This window comes from Lonchura striata, chromosome 7 (assembly GCF_046129695.1).
Source record: "Lonchura striata isolate bLonStr1 chromosome 7, bLonStr1.mat, whole genome shotgun sequence".
Taxonomy (NCBI): Eukaryota; Metazoa; Chordata; class Aves; order Passeriformes; family Estrildidae; genus Lonchura; species Lonchura striata.
In genome coordinates, this window is record NC_134609.1 from 37,361,600 (window position 1) to 37,384,247 (window position 22,648).

Sequence of the window (22,648 nt, forward strand, 5' to 3'; positions counted from 1 at the left end):
GGAGGTCCCTGCAAAGGAGAAGTGAGGAAGGACGGGAGCACTCAGTCCCAGGTTCCCACTCCTGCCTCCCTGGCCTCTGTGTCCCTGGCCTTGGTTAGCCCTTATTCCTGGGAGACATTTCTCTTCCTCCCTCTATGTACCTGCTCTCAAACTGCCTCAGACAATATTCAGATTCCCTGGAACTCCTCTGCTGCAGGCTTGGAAAGGAACTAAAAGGAACTAAAAGATCATCCCATGGCATGGGGCAGGAAGGCCTTCCACTATCCCAGCTTGCTCTGTCCTGTCTCCCAGCCCTGTCCAACCTGGCCTTGGACACTTCCAGGGATGGAGCATCCACAATAATTTGCACCCTGAGCTCTGTTAACAGACAAAATAAAATAATCCTGATTTTGTTGTTGTTGTCCTTCTTTAATTTATTTTACAACACACAAACGCATCACTGTACAACACAGTAAAAAAAACCAAAAACAACAAAGTGCCGACAAAAGCCCAACACGTTACAAACATCTCAGGAGAGTGGAGGCTCCCCTGTGTCCCTGGGCAGGGCTTGTGTGCAGCTGAGCTCACTGGGCAGGCACGGCCAGGCGGGGCAGCAGCGGCGGCGCCTTCTGGCTGCGCTCGGCCGACATGTGCTCCAGGCGCTCCGTGTAGAACCCGTTGAAGTCCAGCCTGAGGGACAAAACACACCTGAGGCGGTGAGGCAAGGGAGGTGTGAGCAGGAGCCTCCCCCCGGACACCCACAGCGAGCCCGGTCCCTGCAGGGGCTGTCAGTGCTGTGCCACGGGTGCTGGTGACACCTGCTCCGTGCCCGTGCCACCACAGCAGGCTTTAGACAGGGAAATGTCTCAGGAATCCGTCCCAAACACATCGGGAAGGATCAAATGCTCACAGCTCTTCTGCAGACCACACAGAGCTGTCTTGTGTGCACAAGGGCTGCTCAGTGTCTGCACCTTCCCAGCCACTCCCCAGCGCTGCTGAAACCCCAGAGCTCACCAGCACTGAACTCTGGCACTAACTCCCACACAAAATCCACACAGCACCACGGAACACGGAGGTTCCCATCCCCACCTGGATGCTGCCCATGGATCCACAATTCACCAACACGAGCAACTGGTCAGAAGATGCTCAGCCACAAGTGACACTTGGAAAAGCCTCTCCAAAGCACTCAACAGCAGGGATACCACAGTCTCACCTCCCTGATAATCCAGAGTGATGCCACCCAGCCCCAAGCTTGCTGTGACCTCAGCATGGCAGGTCCCAAAGCACTCACAGCCTGTGCAGCTCATGCACTCGTGTGCCCTGGATCCCTGAGCAGGCAGTCAGTGCAAGCCCGTGAATCACACAAAAGTTACTCTCTCCCTTTCTCAAATTAGGCTGCTCCAGTACCAACTGAATGGGCACAATATTTGAGTTTCATGTTGCTTAACAACCTCACACAAATGGCAACATATTGTTCCTTGACATTTTTTGGTGCCTGCAGAAAACAGAGCCTCGGCAGATGGAATTTATCTGTTGCTCTCTCCTGGTTGAAAAGCTTTACATTGCTTTCGTCCTGAGGACTTGGACCAGGGAAACCTGACACTGAGGTGAGAGCACTGAGCAAGTCTGGATTCAAACACAAGGCCAGGACTCACTGCTTTGAGGACCTGCTCCATTTCTAAAGCTGCTTCATTCCCAGCTCAGTGGCTCGCAGATTTTACTTGCCTTCCCTTTTGTCTGTTTTTAGTTTCAAGTGATCCCTGATAACCATTTCTTCAGCATTTGTGTGGTGCTTCCTCAGCATGTGCTTACGTGGCAGTTTCTTGCTTTGTGGCTGGACTCAGTGGGGTTTGCACCACTTCACATCCTGGTGACCTACTCTGAGCTCAGTTTCCTCCAAACTAGTAAAGGAAGGATGCCTGATAACCACACTGATGTCTAAGATTTTGAAGAATGTGGACTTAACTAATCCTGCTGACAAAGCCCTCTCCACTATAGTTCTACTCCTTTTCACTCCTGGGATGTGTTGGAATGATTGGAGAGCTCCTGCAGTTGCCAGCCCTCTGTCAGCACTCTCAAGGAGCTCCTGGCTGGAGCTGTGCCAGGAAGGTTTAGGTTGGATTTCAGGGAAAGGTTCTTCCCCCAGAGGGTGCTGGCACTGCCCAGGCTCCCCAGGGAATGGGCACAGCCCCAAAGCTGCCAGAGCTCCAAGAGGATTGGGACACTGCTCCCAGGGTGGGATTGCTGGGCTGTCTGTGCAGGGATGGGATGATCCTTGCTGGGTCCCTTCCACCTCAGGATATTTTCTGATTCTAGTATGACACACTGAGCAGGGCTTGGGCACAGCAGAGGTCTGTCACCTGTGAGCTCTGAAGGAAACCCTCTGCATCTCCATCTCCTGTTGTTTGATGCCACAAATAAAATGCTTCAGTTACTCAGTACTACAAAATGAGTAAGTGTTAACCAGGAGCAAATAAATGATGAGCAAGTACCAGAACTGTGAATTTTGTTATTTATCTGACATGTTGATGATCCCTGTTGGAAAGCAGTCCCATAAAAAGGTTAAATTAGAAGAGTGGTATGTCTTATAAACTCTTCCTTATAAACTCTCTCAAATATGTTATTTCAGATGGCAACTGTCTCCATTCTGCTTCTCAGGTTCTTGTTGCCATAGAGCCCAGGCCTCGAGCCAAGAATCCCTCCAACCTGAATGGGAGCTAAATGTCACCTCTGGGCATTCATCGTGGGGCTTCCACCCTGTAAACCAGCCCTGAGCAGCCTATGGGATTGGAAAGGCAGGTCCCATGGGCTGTTTACACCAGGATTTCTAAGGAAATGGGGACATCTGGGTTGACAGGAAAGGTCCAATGTCTTGGTGAAGACTCAAGTGGTTCCAGAGACAAGGGGGGGACTTGATAGTGATGACAGTCCTGGGGACATAAGGAATAAAGGGAGGGCAAAGCACCCCGGCCCTCCTCTGAGCCTCTGGGTGCAGCTGAGTCACTGTCCACAGCACAGACCATGGACAGAAGCACTCTATCATCTGCATCATCACACTTCTCCTTTCCCCTGAAGCAGGAAGTGCTGGTTGCAAAACCTCAGCTCTCTGTATTTGGAAGAACCAGCTGCAGAGGTTTCACAGCTCAGGAGTTACCTGCTGGCCCCAGCTGACCCCCCCCAGCAGGGGCTGTGACACTGATGGAGCAGCTCCTGGCTGTGGCACCCTGGGCAGGACACACAGCCAGGCTGTGGGGTGCAGCACCAGCTTGTCCCACTGTCCTTGAGTTGCCATCAAGATCTCCTGGATGGAGCACCATGAACAAGCCCCTCCATTGGAACTTACACTGGAGATGGTAAAATTGTTAAAAAAAGGATCAAGGAGGAGAGCTTGAGCACTGAGGAGCAGTAAATGCTCCTGCCTGGATGATTCAACTGCTTGTGGTCCCAATCCCTGAATATAACCCGAGTCTGGATGCTCCTGTGACACCCAGCAGTGATGGCAGCTGGGAACAGGAGAGCTTAATCCTGCCAGCCTTTCCTACAGATGGATCCTGCCTGCAACCTACAACAGCCTGATGATGATGAACTGGCATCTCCAGGCAGATGAAGGGTGACAGAAAATGTTGAGAAGCCACACCAGCCCTTTCCCAAAAGGTCTGCAGAGACTTGGCTGTCCTGGTTAGTCCTGAAAGGAACAACAACCACAGCCACACAAACAGTTTTTTGGAGAAATTCCAAGAAGAGGAGAAGACCTCTAACTCTGGTCACTTCAGAGATGGACCCAACCTGAGTTCTTAGGGCTGTGGAGAAGGGGTCCTGACCAACATTCCCATTTCATGGCCTCAGCACCACCCACAGGGGCAGCTCTGGTGGCTGGAATCTGCTCCCCTGACAGGGGATGGAAGCAGAGCTCAGAACACCAAGCAGCCCTGGGGCACTGCCAGGGGCTGTGTAAACCTGGACAAGAAGTTCCCAGAAGAAAAGGACAATTGGAAGCACAGCCTCCTGCGGGAATACTTCACCTAACAAGTGTTTGCAAAGTACCAGGAATCCTGACAGCCCTGTCAGATGCTGTCAGAAACAGCACCAGGAGAGGACAACAATCTGCTTAAAAACATTTCCTCTCTCTCTGCTTTCAGGTGTAGCACTTCTCAACAGAGCTGTGAGGGTATCAGCCAGCCATAAAATATATCCAGTACAGATGGACAGAGAACAGAACATCCAGGGGTTTTTTTTATTGAAAAAGCAACACAGTGGTTTTAAACCCAGCAGCAAAACTTCCATCTGCTCTCTCTCCCCCCATATCCTGTGTACCTGACTTTAATGTACTTCTGAAGGAATTTTGATTTCCAAGAGCTGCTTATTTAAATAAATGCAATATGGGAACTTAAAATAGACATTTTATGACCAAACCTTTGTGTGATTTTCTCATCTTTGAATACTTACCCTGTATTTGGAATTTGGTTTATTCACTGTCTCCACAGTAAGGCAATCCCCAGGAAAACTAACACTAAATTTACAATATTAATAGACAAATTTCACACAATTAAAAGGCATGTGTTTTGGGGTTTTTCTGAAGCTTTGGGTTGAAATGCAAAGCAGAATGGTCTGGGTCGGAAGGGACTTCAAAGACCATCTCATTCCAATCTCCTGCCATGAGCAGGGACACCTCCCTCTAGCCCAGGTTGCACATTTCTCAGCTATAATGAGCATTTTCTGAGCTGAATCTGGGACCCATGGGAGGGGATGTCACAGACAGAGAAGGCCTGGCTCACCTGTAGATGATGTTGAGCATGCTGTGCTCGCAGTCATTGGTGCTGTACACGCTCAGTTTGTCCAGCAGGTCCAGCAGATGTGTGGAGAAATTGCTGTCAAACTTGTTGATGGTGGCTTCAAAGCCAGATGTGAGGTGCAGGCTGTCAGCATGTTCTGCTAAAAGCTGCAAAGACAAAGTGGCCCCATGTGTGTGCTGTTCTGCACTTGCCAAGGGGCTGCAATTATTCCCTCCATTCCCTAACCCGCTCAAAAATACTGCCAACAAACTTCACAGTTGCTCAGCCTCTGAAATAAATCTTTCAACGTCCTTGGTAGTTAAAAGCCCTGCTGTGCCCAGTCTGGGAGAAGCCCAGAGTAGATCCCAGCAGAGTTATCCACAAATACATGCTGCCATTGCTCATTTTCAAGCAGGAGGAAAAGCCAGTAGGCAGAAAATGTGTGCTGCTCTGTGACTGGAATGGTGATGCAGTGTGTGCCAGAGGGGCTTCCAGAGGGACAGGGGGATCTGCTAACAACAGAGCAAATCCCCTGTGCATCTAGACAGAGAAATACAGACAAGATCCCCCAGGTATGAAAGCCATGGAATAAAAAGAGCTCTGCTCACACTCAGGGAATGGTGAAGTGCTGGCATTTCAGAAAGCCTGGATGTGGCTCTGCCAGCTGAAAACACAAGTGAAAACTCAAAAACCAGTGCAGGGACTGGTGTGGGAGACAGGGTCTTCAAAGCAGACTTTGAGACCTCCAGCAGTGCTCCACATTGCCCACAGTTCCACAAAGATTGTACTTTTGGGGCTAGAAACCAGGAAGGGCTCTCTGCAAGTGGCCACCCAGGCCAGAGGGTCCCACCTTGTTGGTCAGCTTCTTCTTGGCAGCCTCCTCAGCACGCTCCTCCTCGGTGGGAGGGCCCTGCATGGTGCCATGCTCCAGGGTGAGCCTCTCCATCTCACTGTCCAGCTTCATGCTCTGGGTGAACCTCTGACAAGGGGACAGCATTGGGGACATGGTTACAGCCCGTTTCTTCCACTGTGGCACAGCATGAGGCTCAGCTCTGCTCAGCCCAGCTCCCAGGAATGCTAACTCTGAGTCTGGATTCAGCATGCTTGTCTGAGGTTGGAAATGAGGGTGTGTATTCCATCACTATCTGTCAGAGGTGGGGCAGTTATCCTCTGTTCATTGGGCAGTTTTCTTTATCTCTTCCACAACCAATCCCCCTCCAGGAGATATCTGCTGTTCATGGGTCATTAATTATTAATTATCTTCTGTTTATGGCCAGTGAGTGTCCCTGCATGGCTGAGAAAATTCCATCATCCCATGGGGAGATGCTCTGCCCAGGGGAGGAGCCAAACATTCCTACCTGGATATAATCTGAGACATGGAGCAGCACAGCAGCCTTTGCCCCCTGCATTCCCAGAGGAGCAGCTTCCTTCCCACTGCATTCCCAGAGGAGCAGCTTCCTTCCCCCTGCATTCCCAGAGGAGCAGCTTCCTTCCCCCTGCATTCCCAGAGGAGCAGCTTTCTTCCCTCTGCATTCCCAGAGGAGCCCAGGCCCATCTCCCCCAGCCCTGGAGCTCCAGAGGAAAACTCCCCCCTTGTGCAGGATCCTGCTCCAGCAGAAGCACAGCTGGCACTGCAGGAGGGCTGAGCCACCCTGGGATGGGGCTGTGTCACCTCCCTGACACACAGGTCCTGTTCTCACTCTGTCAGTGTTTGATTTTTTTTTTTTTTGTGCTATTGCATTTGTGTTTTTAATTTTCCTAGTAAAGAACTGCTTTTCCTATTCCCATATCTTTGCCTGAGAGCCCCTTAATTTCAAAATTATAATAATCCAGAGGGAGGGGGGTTACATTTTCCATTTCAAGGGAGGCTCCTGCCTTCCTTAGCAGGCACCTGTCTTTCAAACCAAGACAATGCTGGCACACAGATCTCCCTAAACCCACTGAAAAGTGGGTTTTAGAAAAGCTGTGGGCTCCCTGATGCTGGCTGGAATGTGCCCATGACCTCACCCTCAAGAGAAGTCTACTACAACTTACACCTCAAGAAAAGGAATTTGGTCCATATGAACCTGAGCTCAACATGGAAAAAGGAGGATTTTGTGGAGTAGGAAGCCACAGAAACCACTTGGGAGAGGGTGTGAGCTGTCAAGCCCTAAGGCTGCGGATAGAGGGAACAAGTCCCTGGCAGAGGGACTGCCAGGGCTGGCAGTGGCACAGGGAGGCTGTACACACCTGCATGCAGTTGGTGAACATGACACACACAGACATCAGCTTGGAGAAGATCTTGAGCAGCTCTGGGTTGGTGAGCATGCAGTCCTTCAGGCAGTTGTCCAGGAAGCTCGTGTGGTGGCTCAGGACATCGTCAATGTTGGATGCCTGTGACAGGACAGCCCAACAATGACAAACCAAAGCAGGGCTGCTCTGCCCCAAAGCTCCAGCCCAGCACCTGCCTCTGACAGGCACCTCTCAGAGTGAGGAACTCCTTGTGGAGCTCCCAGAAACATCCTGAGATGGAGACTGCATTGCTGCCTTCAACTGCCTCTCACAGGCTTTAAGCCTCTGATTTGTCACATCACCTCCCCACAAATCATACTTGCTTTGACCACCCAAGCCCTCCCTGGAAAGGATGGAATTATCTGCTTTATGAACTTGCATTTGCTTTGTTTTTAAATCTGCTTGTCATGGTCATTCCCACCTTCACAACCTCAGTAAAGTCAGCGAAAACAAGAGGAAGAGAGAAAAACAAATCGAAGAATCTTAAATGTCAATAAACTTATCATTAAAACATCCAGGCTGTTGAGAAATATGCTTTAGGAGCCAATAAAGAACTGGGACATGCAGTGTTGCAAGGGTTCTGTAAGATTTCTGTTCATCTCTGCTACTCCAACAGGCTGTTTCAGCGTTGAGTTTTCAATGATAGATTAAAACTCCCTCTCACCCTGCACAGGTACAGGATGTGCTGAAACTCAGAACACAAATCAAGCTTAGGAAAGAACCACAGGACTGAAATTGCCATGGCACCCACACTGCTTCAGCAGGACCACTGCAGGAAACCCCTGGGGGTTTCTGAAGGCATTTTGAGTGAGTTAGAGATGGGATTTCTGAGTTTTTAGATTATGTGGTTTTTTTCTCTTATTTTCTACATAGGTATCAAGGGTGGGTTTGGCTTACAACTTTATTGTATGGTTTAGAAGGTCACAAGACCACTAGTTACAAGACCTTTTAAGGATTTATTGACCAATAAAACAGTGCTAACAAGGATATTTATGTTTTTGACCCAATCCTTAAATATTTTGTCTTATGGATTCATGTTACAGTGTAAGCTTCCTCAGCCAATCATGTTATGAGACACAAACCTCCAATACTGCATTCTAAACTTCTTGTTTACTCTTGTAACTACTTTTATTTTTTCTGTATCTTAAACCCTAAAACTCTAAACTTTCTTCTTTTTAACTTAATACGTCTGTGCTTTAAACTATAAATCCATATTTTCACACCTGAGTTTGGAAGGCTTTTCCAAGGTCTCAGATCAAATCCTGTGTTTAATTCTAAGCTTTAGTTTACAAGCTCAAAGTTCTGAGAATTCACTGCATTTTGGATTCCAACACCACATCCCTTTAAGATACTGCAGAACAGGATAAATGCATCTTTCTAATCCAAGGAAGTGATGATGAGTTGTGTTGATGAAGACAGTGATGTTGTGAAGATGAAGATCCCAGCTACAATTTTAGGAAGAGAACACCTTATCTTCAAATGAAAATGCACAAGAGAGAAATGTGACAAATAAAATGTACCATAAGGCACTACATGAGACCAGTGAGGATCATCCTTTCCCCCACTAAAGTACAAATGAAAGGATAAAACAGGGACAGGAGAATTTCAAGAATCACCTACATGCAAGTAAAGTAAACTGAGTGATATATTTGCAAACCTAAACTTGCAACAAAATTAAGAAATAAGGACAACTCCCAGATTATCCAAGATCTTGACATATGAACCCTTCTCATTCAGAAGTTCTTGTCAAGAACACGCAAAGATACTCTACTAGACCTGCTCCCTCCTGCAAATTCTCCAGAAAAAAACATGACAGGGCATCAAAAGATGTTGGTTAGCTGACCCCAAAAACTCCTCAGGGCACAATAAGAAGTCAGGCAGGATCAGATGATGCTGCAGGTCCACAAGGGCTATCAGAGAGCTGCCAAGAGAGCTGATTGTAGATAGGGGTGTTGGGTGGTGTGGTACCTCAGAGGAATGTTTTTCAGGGTGTAAGAGGAAAAAACGCACAACCCAGAAGTGCCTGATCACAGGGTGACTACCAGAGGGAATAACAGCAACAACAATAATATAAAAACATTAATAACAATAACAATAATGCCAATCCTTGGCAGTTTAATGGAAGTGAAAGCACAGGCTCTATTTCTAGGAGCACTGTAACTCAGCCAAGGAATCAACTGGAGATGCCTGGACCAGTTTATGACCTTTGCACTCTGCATCCACCTCGCTTTTCCAGAGCTCTCTTTCTCCTGTGTATGGGAATGTTGAGCAGAACCTGCCTTTACATAACAGGGAGCAGAGTGTGAGCTGGGCACAGACAGGGGGATGCAGCACAGGAAAGGGATGTATGACTAATAAGCAGAAAGGTGGTGCAGAACAGCAGCACTCTGCAATGTGGCAGGAACAGCAGCTCCCAGATATTTAAAGGCCTCCAACAAAATCAACAGACAGCTGCAGCTACTAGAATTAGGCACTACATTTGTTAAGACTTCCATTCCAACTTCACTCACCAGCTTCAGGTTCTTCTCCAGAATGTGCCATGTTGGCTCCATCACTTCAAACATCATGTAATACTGGATATTCTGCACGAAATTCAGCATCCGCTGCCGCAGTGTGAAAGCACCAGCAAACCTAGGGGAGAAATCACACCCACACAGCTCAGAGCTAGCAAATGCCACGGAGAACTATCACCAGCCTTGCACAGCCAAGCAGAGAGCTAAATATTTCTGTCCTAGCAAATGCCTTGCTGCAGTGTGAGAGGGATTACAGTCACTGCAAACCATCTCTGATTATTTTCCATGGCTTTCCCTCAATTAGTAGAGTCAGAATTTTGAACCCGTCATAGGCTTTAAACATTTGCTCATATAGAACTAAAATTTTGATATGAAATATTAAAGCAACTTTACAAACAACTATTGAGTGAAACTTAAAGTGTTACAAATTGACATGTCTAAACCTGTAAGACATTTTTAAGGATCTTTCTCATTTTTCACCTCAGTATTGTCTGAACTATGTAATGAGGTATCTCATTAGCAAGGAGACCCAAAACTGAAAACAAACAAACAAAAAAGGCTGTACCACTTAGCTGAATGCAGGGAGAATTGCTTGGCTGTCTTATTGCTGATCCAAACATTGCACAGCTGCCTTTCCACGTGCTTGCAGTAGAACATGTGTCTGAAAAGCATCTGGTACCTTGTCAGTGCTTTCCTGGAAAGAAAGGAGAAGCCCATCCAGATGAAGGCCTGCTCTAATTGACAGACCAAGCTGTGAAGGCTGAGGCTGCTCAGAGGTAAAGAGACTTGACACAATATGCTGCTCACACCTCCAGACACACACAGATCAGGGCTGAACTGAAGCAAAAGAGTCACATTTGCAACCACCCCAAAGAATTCCTCTCCAAGGAGACCCTCCTCCATATTTCCTGCCAGTGGGTACATCACCAGCCTCCCTAATTCCCTCGAGCTCCATGCAGGTGTCACTCACACGGGCTGGGAGGGAGGGTTCAGACACTGTGGTCACTGCGCTGAGGTTGAGATGGTCACCCAAGAATTCACCAGGATTTTAGAATTCACTCAAGAATTTGGCCAGATTTTCTAAAAAAGGGGAGGAAAAGCTTTAACCAAGCTCCAGGCAGCATTACCCCACCAGCAATGCACTGTCACAAGCAGATGGGGCTGCTTATTTATAGCTCTGGGACTGGATTCAGGTCTGTGCTCAGACACTTCGGCGTAGGTGTCTGCAGAGCTCCAGTCGATACAGTTCAGGAAACCTTACCAAATCCTATTTTCACTTCCATAGCTACCACCAGAGCTAACACACTGTTGGGAAGGAAGAGACAAAATTCCAAAAGCATTGCGTCGTTAGGAAAGTCTCACCGATTCAATGGAATTTTTAGAGGGGAAATTAAGGGAGGAGTTAATTGCTGGCATTCAGCAATTTGAAATCTGCCACTCTGCTCACTCAAGTGCTGCTTGTCCCATTTGCTTGTGGACCACATCAGTGTTTTTCCAGGGAAACAAGAAGAATGTACCACTTGGTCCCTCACAACTCAGTTAAATGCAAAATAGCCTTTACAGCAGCAACAGCCTGAATTCTTTGAGTCTGCAACCAGAGATATCAGTGTTTTCTTCTTTGATTCTTACATGGAAAACCTCTTGTGAGAGTACATGCCTGTTTTTCCCTCAGTGGGCTGACTCCTTACCTGTTTATGATGAGGGACAGAGGCCACTTCACAATGTAGTCAAAGGAAAAGGCCTCCAGGCCACTGAGGGTGAGCTCCGTGGGCTCTGCACTGATGATGGCCTTCTCCTGCTTTGTTTCTATGGCCAACACCCTCAGGAGCTGTGTGATGAGGTCATGGGGCATCAGGTCGATCTGTAAGAGAAGAGCAGGAAAAAAATGAAGCCACAGGACACCCACAGCTGCTGTGGAACAACAGCAAGGTGCCCAAGGTCAGAGTCACTCTCCAGTCGTCACACCAACCTAGGAAGCAGCAGGTTCTCACAGGCACACAGATCTCCCAGGCCTTCTGCTCAAAGTCAATTCTCTTCTGCTTCCACCCATTCTCACCTTTAAATCATCCTTGAAGGGATCAGTGTTGGCTGTGCTCATTCTCAGGGCTAATTCCAGCAGAGCCTCCAGCCTTGTTGTAATGATGTCATCTACAGGCTTCTTGAGTTCCTCTTCTGTCAGATCCATGAAATGGACAAAAAAGTCCCCTTGATCCATCAGGAAATAGTGTTTTATAGATCTGCTCAAGAAAATGAAGGGACAATTGATAACTTTTCTTAAAGCCTAGATTAATCCATAGCAAACCTAAAGGAACAAATGCAATAAATTCAATGAGCGTGTGGGACTTCATCACAAAATGTTTCTCTTTCTGGAGAGCATACAGCCATAAATAACCAGTTTGGAGACTAGTCTTTTATGGATCCTACCCCTTCAGTCAGGACATTTCTTTGCAGTCAGATCAGGACTGCTGCTGGTTTTTTTTTTTTTTGTCTAGAAAAAAAAACCAAACCAAACCAAAACAAAACCCTAGGTGTGATGGGTGTGGGTTCCTACTGCTGTCCTGAGCAACAGATATCCTCCAGCCAAGGGGCAGATGCCAATTCTGAGCAGAATCCTGCACTCCTCTCAATGAACAAATATCTGCGCTGATTTTTAAAATCCATCAGACTTTTGCTGTAACAGGATACATAAACTTTGATTTTCTCCTGGCACCAGGGAAAGTTACCTATGGTGGGCATGGATGTTGGAAGTAGTTCTGAGGTGAGCCTGAGGATTAACCAAGTGCCTGGCCAGAGATCACACATGATCACTGCAGGCTTTGGAGCAAAAACAGGAGCACAACCATAACACAGTGTGGCTCCAGACTCCTGATCTAGCCTAGACAAAGCCCTGACACAGTTTTGGCAACAGCCTTCCATGGAAGTTGGACCAGAAACCCCCAGAAATCTTTCCCACTCAACATTTCTATCATTTTAGACTTTTTTTTTTCCTCTCTTCAGGGAAAAAAACCTCAACTCTTATTTTTTAGGTCAACCTTTCTAAATGGAAATAGACAGAACACCTTGGTAATATCCCAAGAGAACAGAGCTAACTTCAAAAATGTATGTCCCTTAGCATTTAGTAAATGTATGTCCCATGCATTTAGTAAAATAAATCTGACCTTAGGTGAGCCACCAGCTCTTTCTCCTCCATCAGGAAGTCCAGAAGAACTTTGCTGGCATAGTTATATGCTTTTTCTATTTGTTCCACATAGGCTCTCTCCTTTAAAGTGTAGATGACCTCTTTGGCCACAGGGCAGGTGACATCTCGCCCACATTCCCGCACAACATTTAAGTATTTCCCTGAAATTAAAAAGAAAGAATGTCCCACATTCATACCTGCTGTACAGCCAACAAGGAAACTTCCACACTGTCCCCTTCAAGAGGAAGATATGCTGAGAAATGTTTACACTATGTTGTGCTGAAAGTTGGAAAGGATTTTCAAAAGATGATATGGAATTTTAAAACAGGCACCTGGTACCACATTTAAGGAGATTTAGAAATGGTTTGGTTTCCCAGTGGTGACAAAACATCTCTGCAGGTGGCCTGAAACTCTTTTTTTGAAGTCACTTTTGGAGGGCTTTGTACAGGGATAAGAGGTTGAATCCTTAAATTAACACCCAGCTAGTCAAACCTCAGCTACCCAGCTCCATCCAGCTAGAAAACCTACCCACAAAAAAGCAGTGGGACAGACAGCTCCCTTTGCTGCTGAGCTCCTGTGTTGTTTCATTTATAGGGTTTGGGGTTCTTTTTAAATCTGACTCTTCTATTGCTCTCAATTCAACTGGACAACCCCATAAAGTGGCAAGGCACAGTGCCATTTCCTTTCTCTTTACACAAGACCAGCTTGTCTCAAGGTTCATCTCGCAGCAGAAGCACCTACCTGTGCTTAGGATTTTGTCAGCCATTTTCTGCAAGAAGGAGGGAATCTGCTGCTGAACAACAGTGTATCTCTGATCCCAGTACTTGTCATTATAGTCCTCCTGAATCTTCTCCTTCTGCAGCTCATGCTCCTCCACCATGAACTCACTGAACAGTTAAAGCAGATGTTTAGGGCAGGAAGTGGTACAATGAGGATTACTTTTTTTGACCTGCAAACTGGTAAAGTGATCTATCAGAAATAAGGGACACATCCAACCAAGAACTGAAATTAGTCTGTGAAGCAAGAGGAAAAGCACTATGCAGTGTCTCTGATGATCTGCAATAAGAAACAGAATTTACAGGGTTCATCAACCAAGGCTAAACATTATCTGCTTGTCAGTGCAGGTGTGAGGAAACAGGCCTTTGACCACCTTCTCACAGCAGAAAGGCATTATTTTCAGATATTTTACCTTCAGCTTTGCCCCCACCTTAGGCTTCTGAAAATGTGGGAAACAGAAATGCTGCATAAACTATCAAATACAGCAAAATGCTTCAAGTAACTCTACAAAAGCCAAAATACTTCCAAGAGGGTTGTTTCAGGTCCCCAGGCAACACAGACTTGACAAAGCACATCAGTATTTCTGAAGTTTTACATTGAATTTCATTTTTTACTGTTCCTTACCTGTATGGATCATTAATGATGCCTCTATAGATCCACTTTTCCAGGATTTCAAAGTAAGGCACGCTGGCTGCCTTGGTTAAATACAGGCACAGCTCCTGGGCCTGGCTGTCCCCTGTGTAATTGAAAGTCTTGTCATGGAGCAAGCTCAGGGTTGATCCTCCCATACATTCACCCTTATCCACAGAAGTAGCTGGAATAAAATAAAATAAAAAAAAACACACCAAAAAACAACAATGTAAGACACTTACATCCTGAAAAGTCCTGAAACAAAACCCTAAATGGTCCCCAGATTGGACATGGCCCCCTGAGCTGCCTGTGTAGCTGTAAGCAAGGGGCTGGACTGGGAACTTCCAGGGATTATACCCACACAGAGCTGGAGAGGAGTCTGGAAAGGAGCTGAGGAGAGGCAGCAGTGGTGGATAGAGCTGATGGGAAGGGCAAGGGCAGTGAAGGCAAAAGGCACTGAAGTGCCTCCTGACAGCTCCAAAGGCACATTCAGCCCTAGAACCTGAATGCTCTTCTCCAGAAGAAGTGCAGTGCCTGAACAATTCCCCTGCTCTTTCTTCTTTAGTAAAGCAGGAAATCAAAATGAGACATGCCCTGCCTGCTTGGCTACCCTGCACAGTTGTCACAAGCTGGCCACAAGTAAGGACTGTATTTTGGAAATTTACCCAGTGAAGCCAGAATCTCCAGGGTCCTCATTGTGGGCTGGATGTAAAACCACAGCTTCTGCAGTGACAGAAGGCCCTGCCTCTGAAGATGCTCCAGCTGGGTAATTAATATCATGTACTCCTTGATTAGAGTCCGCATGGCTGCAGCCAGAGCATGATTTACCTGTCCATACTCAAAGGAAGACTTCTCCTCTATAAACCTGTAAAAAGCAAAATGAAAACTCTTTCAGGCAATGCAACTTGTATAATTTTCAAGAACTTATACCTTCAAGACACTGTGCAGGCACAACAGTAGATGCCATGCTGGGAAGCACACCAGTCCCTCTCCCTTATTTCCCATCCCACACTTCCTAGAAGGGAAAGCTGTGGGAAGATGTTTCCTCTCCAGCCACAAGAGAACTAGAACCATTTGTAAAAGCACTGTGTAGAAAGTGAGAACCAGCACACAAAGGCTCTCTCAGTCCTGGATGCCCGGAGGGGAGCAAAAAGCAGGAAATATGGAGAATTTCATAGCAGAGAGGGAAGAGAAGCCAGAACAGGCAGATATATCCTAACTGCCCTTTACCTGAAGTTACTGAGGCCAAAACTGCAAAGAACAAAGCTGTGTGAATGAAAAAGTGAACTGGCAGCACAGAGGAAAAACCAAGCAAAGGACATGTAGCTAAAACTGACCTAAATAAATTGTCACTCATTTTATACCCCCCTAGTTTAAATTAAGCATGGAAGTTAACACCTGCACAATGGCAGACTCTCCATTCTCACAGGAGAGCCTCCTCCCCTGACAAAAACTAGCTGAGTACCTGGTGACAGCAGAGTAGCTGGCTGCCACAGGAAGAATCCTGGTCACTAACTCCTTGATGGACAAGTCCAGGTTTGGATCGAGTGAGAAGGCTCTGTTCTGCCTGCCCACGAGGGCCTGTGCTGTGATGTACCTTCCATCCACGCCAATCAGCACGTACAGCAGGTCCTCCACAATCATGGATTCCTGGGAGGCCAGTGGCAAAGTGCCTGTTTCCACAGAGAAGACAAAAAAAGGACACAATGTGCCATCATCCACCTGTTTCAGTCTTGTACCTTGCTTTCCTGGAGCACAGAATCCTTTGCTCATTTCTACCCAAATCCAGCAGGCAGGAGCAGACATCCAACACCTATGGCCAAGAGAACACCAGCCACAGCTCCTGCTGCTGATCCTGCCACCCAAAATTGCCCAGTTACTTCCAACACCAACAACTTCCCCAACCTCCTAGCCACCAAACTATTCAAATACCCAGAAAACAGCACAAAGAAAAGAAGTGTCAAGAGCCAAGTTTTGCTGAGTGTGAACATTTGAACAGCATTTCTGAAGGAGAACAAAACACTAACAATTAATGCCATTTTCCCTGTGTTTCACATACCTATTGGTACTGTTGTGTCAGTGCTTAGACTGGTGCCAATTAAGAAATCCCCAATAAGTGCAGGTCTCTCATACACCCAGGATGGAAATACTGGAATGGGCTGACCAGAATTCTTCTTGTTCTGCTTATCCCGGAGGATTTTTCGTGTAAGCTCAAGAGGCTGTTGGAGAACGAGAGAGGGGGAAAGAAAGGAAAAAAACCAGGAGACTTTCAGAAGTCCAAGAAATATTTAATTTCAAGGAGAAATTGACTGCAAACCGATTTATGAACTTGAGAAAGCAGAATAGCTGGTATTTCAGTAGCATGGTGTAGGGTTTAATTTCCCAGTGCCACCTAGTCTATTTGCCCCACTGCAGCAAAAAATGCCAATTTTTAATACATTTGACTTTTTTTTGTGGGGGTACATCAAATAATGCCTTCCTGCATCTGTCCACACTGGCCTGGGTGCTGGGGCACAGCCAGGGAAGCAGAATGGGGACATGCACAAGCAGCAGGCAGTGGTTGCTGGTTTGGAGAGAGCACCACATGAAAGCAGCTTCCTTCCAGAAGCACCAGCATCCTCTTCCAGGGGCACTGAACACTTCTGAACTCAATGCCAAATGCAACCCAGACAAATCCACCCACAGAGAGCTGGAAAATGATGGAGTTTTTTGCTCTGAGTGGGAGCTGGCGAAGGAAGTGAGCTCTCAAAGACTGAAAGACTTTCCACCCCCAGCTCTGACACTAAAATAAATGGAGTGCAAGATCAATCATCAGCTGGGGAAGCTTGTGAGATGCACAACCTACATGAACATTTGGAGCCCCAAGTGCACAAGGACAGGGCTGATGAAGGCCATTTCTGAAACTCCACAGATGTGTGTGTGAAAAGGGATATGCACCGGCTCATTTTACTTTCTTATTTACATCATGTGTGGGTGATCTGCTGAAAGGACCTCGGTTTCCTCTGCTCCCCTAACAGAACTGGGACTTTCATGTGGAGAAATAGGAAGCATCAAGTAAGCTGCCAGCAATTCAAAGGATGGCTAAGCCCCACATGAAACTGCAAACCTCAGTTGGCTGTATGAACATGTTCTGCTTGGGAGAAGGGCAGCCACTAGTAGGTCTTCCCAAAACGCAAGTAAGAAAAATTTCTTCACTGAGAGAGTGGTTAATCATTGGAACAAGTTCCCCAGGGGAAATGGTGGTATCACCACCTCTAGAAGTGTTCAAAACATGAGCAGAAATGGCAGCTGGGGACATGGTTTAGTGGGCATGGTGATATTCAGTCCAGAGATGGACTTGATGACTCTCTGATTTTACTCTACAACAAGAGGCTCTGTATTTATTCTATATGCTTATTCTGTGCTTATTCTATAACAAGGGCACTTGTGTTGCAGTTCATCCATTTCTAGTGTGACTTTGTTAGGTCAAAAAAGTCAACATTTTGGCTATAAAGGACACATCCACCTGAAAGCGAACACTTAACTTTGCCCACCTCCATGAATCCTGGACCAAAACTGGTCCAAGCAGTAACTCCAATCCCTGCATGATCTCTCCGTCAGTGCCAAGCAATCCCAGGGCAGATGGCACAGCACTTGTGACACTGGTGACAAAGCACATATCTCAGGGGCATGAATCACCTTCTCTGTAACTTGAAATTTAGATCCCTGTCACTGCAGGCTTCAACAACAGCCTGGAGAAAACTCCCAGGGCTGAGAACATGGCCCTCAGGTGGCACCCCAACAGCCCTGGCACAGGGTGGCACTTTGCCACTGTCATGCTTAGGAACCTGCAGCTGACATCTTGAGCAATGGCAGTGCCAACATCCATGGAGGGGGATGAAGGGCTCGTCTCTGAGCTCCAAAAACACCTCCAGCTCCATCTGTGACCCTCACAGACACAAGATCTGGGTCACAGGCTGAGCAGACCTAACACTTCCAAGGAATGTCCTCCTGTCCCAGCCCTTACTGACTCAACAGACCCGAGCACCAGCCCATCAGAGCCTTTTAACACAGCTGCAGCTCTTTAAGTCTGAAGAGACTGCAAACGGAGCAGCAGGGAAGCACAAATCTTGGCTTGTGATGGCATTTCAATCCCTCTGGCTGTGAATTGCACATCCCAGAGAACGGCACTTCCAGGTCTTTCCTCTTTTAGCAAGTTCACACATAAATTGTGGTAAGATCAGTTATCGCACTGGAAATTCATCTTCCCTACATGATCTCAATCACCCACTTGACTCAGATTGTCTGTGAAGGATCTGGATGAGTCAGGCCCAGGGTCTGTGCAGTATTTCAGTGGCTGTGCGACAAGGCTGGTCTCAACACTGCTGGCAGGGTGAGGGGTTTGACCCTTTGTTTAGGATTTGAGTTTTCCTCCACCATCACATTCATGTAGAGTCCTTCAAGCCCAGACACCCAAAGCATGGGAGGTCCATCCCTCCTGCCATCGAGGGCCTGAAGTGACCTGAGGCTTGTCCCCTGTTAGATTTTGCTGACCAGACATGAGAAGGCACTATGGACCTAGCATCTTTTCACCTTTCCCCTCTGTCCAAAGAATTTTCCATTCACTGTTGCCCTCTGCCTCCCGCAGCCAAAATATCCTTATCTTGACCCATGAGTTTTTCACCATATTTTTTTTCTCTCCCTGTCCTGTTTGTCAGGTCAAGCCACCTCAATACAATATTTGTATTTTATACAAATAACGACAGGAAACAGAATTTGGGATTTAAGTAATAAATGTCCCTTTTGCACTCTGACCTCACAACCTACTGCTGCTAATGAAATGTTTAACTGTTTGCTAAGCCTGTGTCTCCAGCTGGTTTTCCTCTTCCTTTCTGTCTTTTCCATGATTTCCAGGTTGCTCCAAGCCCTGACCTTGGACACTTCCAGGAATGGAGCAGACACAGCTGCTCTGGGCAGCCTGTGCCAGCTTCCTCACAGGGCAGAATTTCACTGTGAATTTAACCTTGAATAACCTCAAAGGACATAACCTTAACTGACTGGAATAGAAAAAGACCACTTTTACTAAGAACAGCACCAAGATTTAATATTGTCTGACTAACAAAAGGGATGATTTAGTGCCCAGAGCTTGGGAAGGAAGGGCTTTGTACCTGCTGTGCACTGGAGTTGGCCGTGACGCTGCCCAGCTGCTTGTGCAGCTCCTCCAGCTCCTGCAGAGACATCTTGGAAGTGGATGAGGGGATGGAAAAATTCGTGCTGCTGCTGGTGGCTGCATTTGCTGCGAGTTCTGCCCTTTCTTTAGCATTTTGTTGCAGATAGTGGAGTGTCTGTACACAGACAAACAAAGAAAAGGTTTTGTGAATGCTGGGCAGTACAATCTAAAGCAAGAAACACACGGCCATACCCTGGCTGTGCTGAATCTAACCACAGATCTCTCTGTCCCAGTTTTCCATGTCTTAGGGAATTATATCAAGAGGAGCACAACTCTCAGTAGCGTTTTAATAACTCAGTGAGAGCTAGTACTGGTTATTTGTTGATTTTTACAGATTTCACTGAACTTTAATTCAAGCTGGGCTTGAAATCATTGCATTGTTGCAATTCTTCAACATTCAGTTCTAAACAAGGAACCAACCTCTTTGTCTTCAGTGAGCTTGGACAGCAGGTAAACTAAAGAATCCAGATGTCTAGTGTTTTTAGACTTCAGCTCATCATACTTCTTTAGAAAATCTTCAGGAGTTCGAGAAAACTCTGCTATTTTCACCTGTAAAACACCACGTTAATATTAAATGGAGTTACAATTAAAATGAAATGGAATTAGAGCAAACACGCAGCTCGGGCTACAAAGATGCCAAGTTTCAGACAGAGTTAGAAACTCCCTAGCACTTAGAGCTCGACTGGTGGCTTGCTTTTAAAAATGAAAACAAAAAGCAACCTTATAGCCATAAAAGCTATCTGAGTTATATAGCTATAGAAGAGTCTGGTCATGAGCACCAGGCTTCAATCTCTAATATTTGGGTGATATTCAGAAGAAAAAAGCCACATGTTAGTCATATAACTGCATTTTATACAATTTTCATTTCATCATGGAAGCAAGGAAAGGTTTGGGTGGGAATGTCAAGGTGATCTTGTTCCATCCTGTACCACGGGCAGGGACACTTTCCACTATCCCAGCTTGCTCCAAGCCCCATCCAGCCTGGCCTTGGACACTTCCAAGGATCCAGGGACACAGCTTCCCTGGGCATCCTCCCAGGAAACAACTCCTTCCCAATATGCCACAAAACAACCTCCTTGTTTGAATTTTCCCACACCCCAGTCCTAACAATCCTCTTCTCCCTCAAGGATTCCACCTCTTCCCACGCAGACCTCCCACTTCACACCCAGAACCGTGGCCCCAGACCCCACCAGAGATCTTTCTCCCTAGATGGACACCAACAGGACGAGCTGCTGTGCCCAGAAGAAGGGGGCAGGACCTTGGCACTGTGGGCAGAGACGTTGGTGGTGACGTAGGGCGTGCGGTTCTTCTGCAGCAGCTCGATGTAGACCTCGGCGCCCTCCCCGTCGTGCACCCGCAGCAGGCTCAGCAGCTCGTTCACGTCGTGGTGGATGCGGAACTCGCTCATGCTCCCAGCTCGGGCCACCAGCCCTGGGGACACGGCAACCAGGGGTTATTCCTGCTCCCAGGGGTTATTCCCGGCTCCCAGAGGTTATTCCCTGCCCCGCCAGGGAGATGCTTCTGGAACGTGGAGATGTTTGGCTGGGATAAAGGAGGAGGAAGCAAATCAAGCAGGGATACTCCTTGTATGGTTTGGGTTGAGAGGGACCTCAAAGCCCATCTCATTCTGATGCCTCAGGTTTAGCTTTTGTATTTTTCAGGTTCTCTGCTGCTTTAGTGTGTAGGTCTGGGCTTCACATTAAGGGATGGTGAGATCTCTGCACAGAGGAGGGAGACAAAACAATTCCTTCTCTAGCTGGAGACCAAGGACAAATGATTCAAATCTCAGGCCCAAGAGCACAAACAATGGTGAATTGAAGAGAAAAAAAGAAAAAAACCAAGAAGGATGGGACTTCATAACCTAAAGCTGGAATTGGACAATGAACTCCAATGTACAAATGGAGCAGAACTGATCAAAGTGAGAGCCCCTGTGAGCGCTTGTGCATTTTGGGACCATTTTGGTTCATCTTGGGTGCAGCCCTGGCTGGGCTCTGGTGCTGCCCAAGGTGGATCCACTGAAGAGATCCTTTTAATAAATCCCTGCTTTATTCTTTAACTCTGTCTGGCTCTGTTCTATGTCAGTCTTCTCAAGGCATCAGTGCCACCCCTGCTATGAGTAGGGACACCTTCCACTGTCCCAGGCTGCTCCAAGCCCCAGTGTCCAACCTGGCTTTGGGCACTGCCAGGGATCCAGGGGCAGCCACAGCTGCTCTGGGCTGCTGAAGGTGGGACAGCTCCAGCCAGGAAGTCTAAGACTGGGGGAGACTCTTAAATTGGGGCTGGCCAGCAGAGGATTTTTTCATTCAGAAGGAATGCGGGAAGGACTGCTTGGTGTCCTGACAAGCTGACCCCACTGCTGCTTCTGAAATCACCACAAAGCAGTTTTCCCCAAGTTTAGGGGTCCTCCTATTCCACTGCCCACTTTATTAAATTCACTCAAACCCTGGAGAATACCTAAATAACAACTTTAATACTGACACAGAGCCCTGAGATGAGCTCAGCAGGTCAGAGCCTAGTGCTAACACCACCCAGGCTGTGGGTCAATCCTGGAATGGGCCATTCACTTAAGAGCTGGACTTGATGATCCTTGTAGGTCCCTTCCAGCTCAGAAAATCCTGTGATTCTGTAAATCAGACGTAAGACCCTGAGCCAGGAACCATGGAGATAAATAAGAAGCTCCATGTGACACCTTGCAGAGATTGCATCAAGCAGATACACTCCATATCAAACACAAGGACACACTTCTGTTTTGCCAAGATCATGGAATCACTTCGGCTGGAAGGGATCCCTGCAAGCCGTGGTCCAACTCTCCACTCAAAGCTGACTCGAGTTAGAACAGGCTGCTGCAGCCCAAACTTAAATCTCTTTAAGGGCGCAGCTTCCCCAGCACCTGGGGCCGTGATCCCGCTGGGATTTCCCGCGGGCTGCCCAAGTGCCGGGATATGTGGAATAAATAAATAGACTCCACACCCTGGGGTAGTTATGAAGTGGGTGTGTACTGTCAGCGCCCGGCACAAGTGAGCTCGCTCTCCAAGACTTGTGCCCTGAGCTTTAGTCTGACCCAAACCTTTATTCCCAAAGGCAGGGAAGGAGGAGAAGCTGCGGGAGCTGGGCTGGACTCGGAGCGGCCTCCGAGGGCACCGCACCCGGCACAGCGGAGGGATCGCCACCGCCGGCACCCCCCGCACCAGCCCACCCTCCATACCCTGCTTGACCTTATCCCATTCTATTAAATAAATTTAATTCCGTTTAATTCAATTCGATCTCATCCCTACCTGCCCGCCCGGAAACGCCGCCGCTGGCGCCGGGAAGCGCGCCC

At 47.3% G+C, this 22,648-nt stretch overlaps 1 protein-coding gene across 2 annotated transcripts; it reads right to left on the reverse strand.

The window, feature by feature from the left end:
• Window positions 1–381: 381 nt before the first annotated feature.
• Window positions 382–22,648, reverse strand: TUBGCP2 (tubulin gamma complex component 2). Of its 2 annotated transcripts, none has more exons than XM_021537090.3 (18): window positions 22,605–22,648; window positions 20,588–20,871; window positions 19,750–19,878; window positions 19,268–19,444; window positions 16,180–16,339; window positions 15,586–15,793; window positions 14,786–14,985; window positions 14,115–14,304; window positions 13,455–13,600; window positions 12,694–12,874; window positions 11,592–11,772; window positions 11,224–11,396; window positions 10,101–10,229; window positions 9,533–9,653; window positions 6,981–7,124; window positions 5,602–5,730; window positions 4,755–4,918; window positions 382–669 (listed from the first exon to the last, which is right to left on the reverse strand). In XM_021537090.3, exons 2-18 carry the CDS (start codon window positions 20,735–20,737, stop codon window positions 564–566), a joined length of 2,688 nt encoding a protein of 895 aa, XP_021392765.2. In that variant the 5' UTR covers window positions 20,738–20,871; window positions 22,605–22,648; the 3' UTR covers window positions 382–563. The 2 variants fall into 2 exon arrangements, with proteins under 2 accessions (XP_021392765.2, XP_021392764.2); XM_021537089.3 differs by having other exon boundaries at window positions 20,588–20,760; window positions 22,605–22,646.

What these genes read in the sequence shown, in the direction of transcription:
- TUBGCP2 (XM_021537090.3), bottom strand. Translation starts at nt 20,737, where the DNA reads ATGAGCGAGTTCCGCATCCACCACGACGTGAACGAGCTGCTGAGCCTG. An exon ending in CCAACTCCAGTGCACAGCAG is followed by an intron (nt 16,340 to 19,267) that starts GTACAAAGCCCT and finishes GTTCTCCAACAG; the next exon opens with CCTCTTGAGCTTACACGAAA. An exon ending in TGTTCACCAACTGCATGCAG is followed by an intron (nt 5,731 to 6,980) that starts GTGTGTACAGCC and finishes TCCCCTTGTCAG; the next exon opens with AGGTTCACCCAGAGCATGAA.